The sequence below is a fragment of the Anarrhichthys ocellatus genome, unplaced genomic scaffold, assembly GCF_004355925.1.
Source record: "Anarrhichthys ocellatus isolate YVR2014 unplaced genomic scaffold, GSC_Weel_1.0 scaffold2, whole genome shotgun sequence".
Taxonomy (NCBI): domain Eukaryota; kingdom Metazoa; phylum Chordata; class Actinopteri; order Perciformes; family Anarhichadidae; genus Anarrhichthys; species Anarrhichthys ocellatus.
Genome location: NW_022280032.1, coordinates 7,868,815 through 7,871,536, shown reverse-complemented (window position 1 = coordinate 7,871,536; position 2,722 = coordinate 7,868,815). Strand labels below are relative to the sequence as shown.

General features: G+C 45.2%; 1 protein-coding gene across 2 annotated transcripts in view; it reads right to left on the bottom strand.

Annotated features, from left to right (window-relative positions):
- tspan18b (tetraspanin 18b) overlaps positions 1-2,722 on the bottom strand; it is a 44,964-nt gene that overhangs the window by 2,741 nt on the left and 39,501 nt on the right. The window contains exons 3-4 of one of the 2 annotated variants that reach the window (XM_031862393.1): positions 1,574-1,669; positions 301-495 (exon numbers count right to left, since the gene is read on the bottom strand). In XM_031862393.1, the coding sequence (XP_031718253.1) occupies positions 301-495; positions 1,574-1,669 (291 nt within the window). Of the gene's footprint in view, positions 1-300; positions 496-1,573; positions 2,442-2,722 lie in introns of those variants that run through there. The other variant, XM_031862384.1, reaches the window with a different exon arrangement.

Below are 2,722 nucleotides of genomic sequence, written 5' to 3'. Positions count from 1 at the left end.
GAGAGAGAGAGAGAGAGAGAGAGAGAGAGAGAGAGAGAGAGAGAGAGTAGGACAAGGCGGATGAGTGGCAGGAAAAGTGCACGTCACTCAGTAAAAATCACATTCTGGCTGTGCCCGCTTCACTCAGCATTAACTATGCATGAGGCTCAAGGCACGAAGCCTTATAGAAGGGTATTTTGCTCTTTTGGTTTTCTGTTTCAAGCATGACAGTCCAAAAACTGACAGACAGAATAATCAATACATATACACACAAACAGGATCAGTAACAGAACTACATTTCAAATTTGTCAGTTGACTCACAAAGAGGAGCAGACACTTGTTTTCGCGGATGGCTCCACAGCAGCCAAGGAAGCCCAGAAGGAAGAGCATGCCTCCCATGCCCAGGATGATGTAGACCCCAGTGAATAGCAGGGGGTTGGCTGCTACAATTTCCCTGAACCCTGTGGGGTCCACCAGTACCCACACGCCCACTCCCAGGAGGAAAGAGCCTCCCAGCTGATGGAGAAAAAGGAGAGAAGACACTAGTTAGACAAAACAGAAATTGGCTGCATTTTGAAAACTAATGGGAACTTGGATGATAATTGGTATCCCCAGTGGCACACAAAACATTCAACAAGATGTCACATAATGAAAAATAAGTTGATGTTTTTTTGGGTTGGGTTGAGAGCAGATTCAAAAGCTGGATATCTAAAGAGTCATAATACCTTGGTGGGGGGTGGGTGGAGATATCTACCCGGCTTCAACTAACCCCCCAACCTGCTAAAGAAATGCACAGCACTGCAGCCTCCATCCTCTCCCACCCTCCCTCTCACTAAACACTTATCTGCAGCCACCGTGGGCTGACTCATGTGATTAAGAAAAGAAGGTATTGAGGTAGGGGGGTGGAAGAGATCTGAGCCTTACGCACTTCTACCACAATCCCCTTCTTCCTGTCACAGGGAGAGACCTGGGCCTCTGGAAATGGGCGCCACGTCATGTCGGAGGCAGAGGTTATGGAATGAGGGGAGGATGTAGCCATTTTGAAAGCTCACTGGGCTTGAAAAATGCTGTTGTGTTACACGAGTGTGAAAGGGCCAAAGAAAGAAACAAAGGGATGCCTGTGAAAAACAGTGGTTGTTATTGAGTGATTCTAACAGTCAAGTTCATTCTTTGCTCTGCTGGTTGCATTATTAACGCGGCCTTGAACAACCCCATCTGAGTAGCGTCTCTAAATGGTTTGGTTGCACTTAATAAAGCAGGAAAAGAGACAAACCTTCTTACTCAGACCCTCCCCCCTTTACAGGCTCAGACTAACAGGATTACCCTTGATTGTCTGATCAAGACTGATAAACTCAGGTGCCAGTCACAAACTCTTCATGGCACAGTGTGGCTCAGATGCGTGTCAGCACACTAAAATCTAATCAAAAAAGAATTTGATAGAATCAAGATTGCCTCCATCTAATGAAATGCAAATGTGGCTCCATTAGTCAGTCGGGCAGGGGGCAGCCGGAAACCCATCTGAAATCATTAGATTGACAATGAATCGGAGATAGCCAGATTAAGTGTCTTTGAGAAAGAGATGAAAAATACTTACAAAGATGAGGAAATTGAAGACAAACATGAGGTACTTGATGCAGCTGAGACAGTCCCCCTCCATGGCTGTCCCCCGTGCTGAAGCCTCTCCCTGCCCCTGAAGGAAAACATGAAACATAAACATTAAAATGTGCCACTTAATGGATCCTGCCAAATGCTCACAGTACTCCCGTTATCCTGCTCTCTCGATAGGCATTCGGATGAAAGTGCCAAGAAAATAAAACTCTGCAAAAACCTGCTCACATTTCTAATGAGTTCTGCCACTCAAACATACAACACACACACACACACACACACACACACACACACACACACACCGGTCTGTCAGTTCATTTGGTCCAGTTTCTGCTGAAAATCCTTGTATTATCCCCTCAGGCGCACAGTACCAGTCTCTAGTCTCTCAGCAATCTCTAAGTAACTACAAGTTTGGGCTTTGCGGTGTCAACCCAACCTGACACAACTCATCTCACCACACACCGTGACAACTTATGTCATTTTAAAATGCACTTTCAGGGTCAGGTGGCCTGATTCCCTATCAGCACTTCCCATCTCTGGACAGATGGGCCTCTGGGTTCAGTGTGACTCAAGGGGCTGTCTATCCGTCTGTCTCAGAGCATTTTAAGGATATGAGTCCTGACTGGGGCTCCATGCGCATTAACCGACCATGTATATCCTTTACTATGAAGCCTCTTCTACTTAATGTAATGAGAGGCAGGAGCCCTGTGCTCCCATCAGCCAACCTTCTATGTGACATAAACACACTTTCCTTGATGAGGGTCCGTCCTGGAGGCACTCCTGGTTAATGAACCAACGCCTCTTCTGCATTAGGAGACACGTGTCTCTGCGTGTGTGTATGTGTATATACATATATACACACATACATACATACACACACACACACACACACACACACACACACACACACACACATATACATACACTCACACACACACACACATATACATACACTCACACACACACTCACACACGTATACACACGTATACACACATATACACACACATATATACACACACATATACATATACACACACACACACATATATATACACACACACACACACACACACATATATATACACACACACACACACATATATATACACATACACACACACATATATATACACA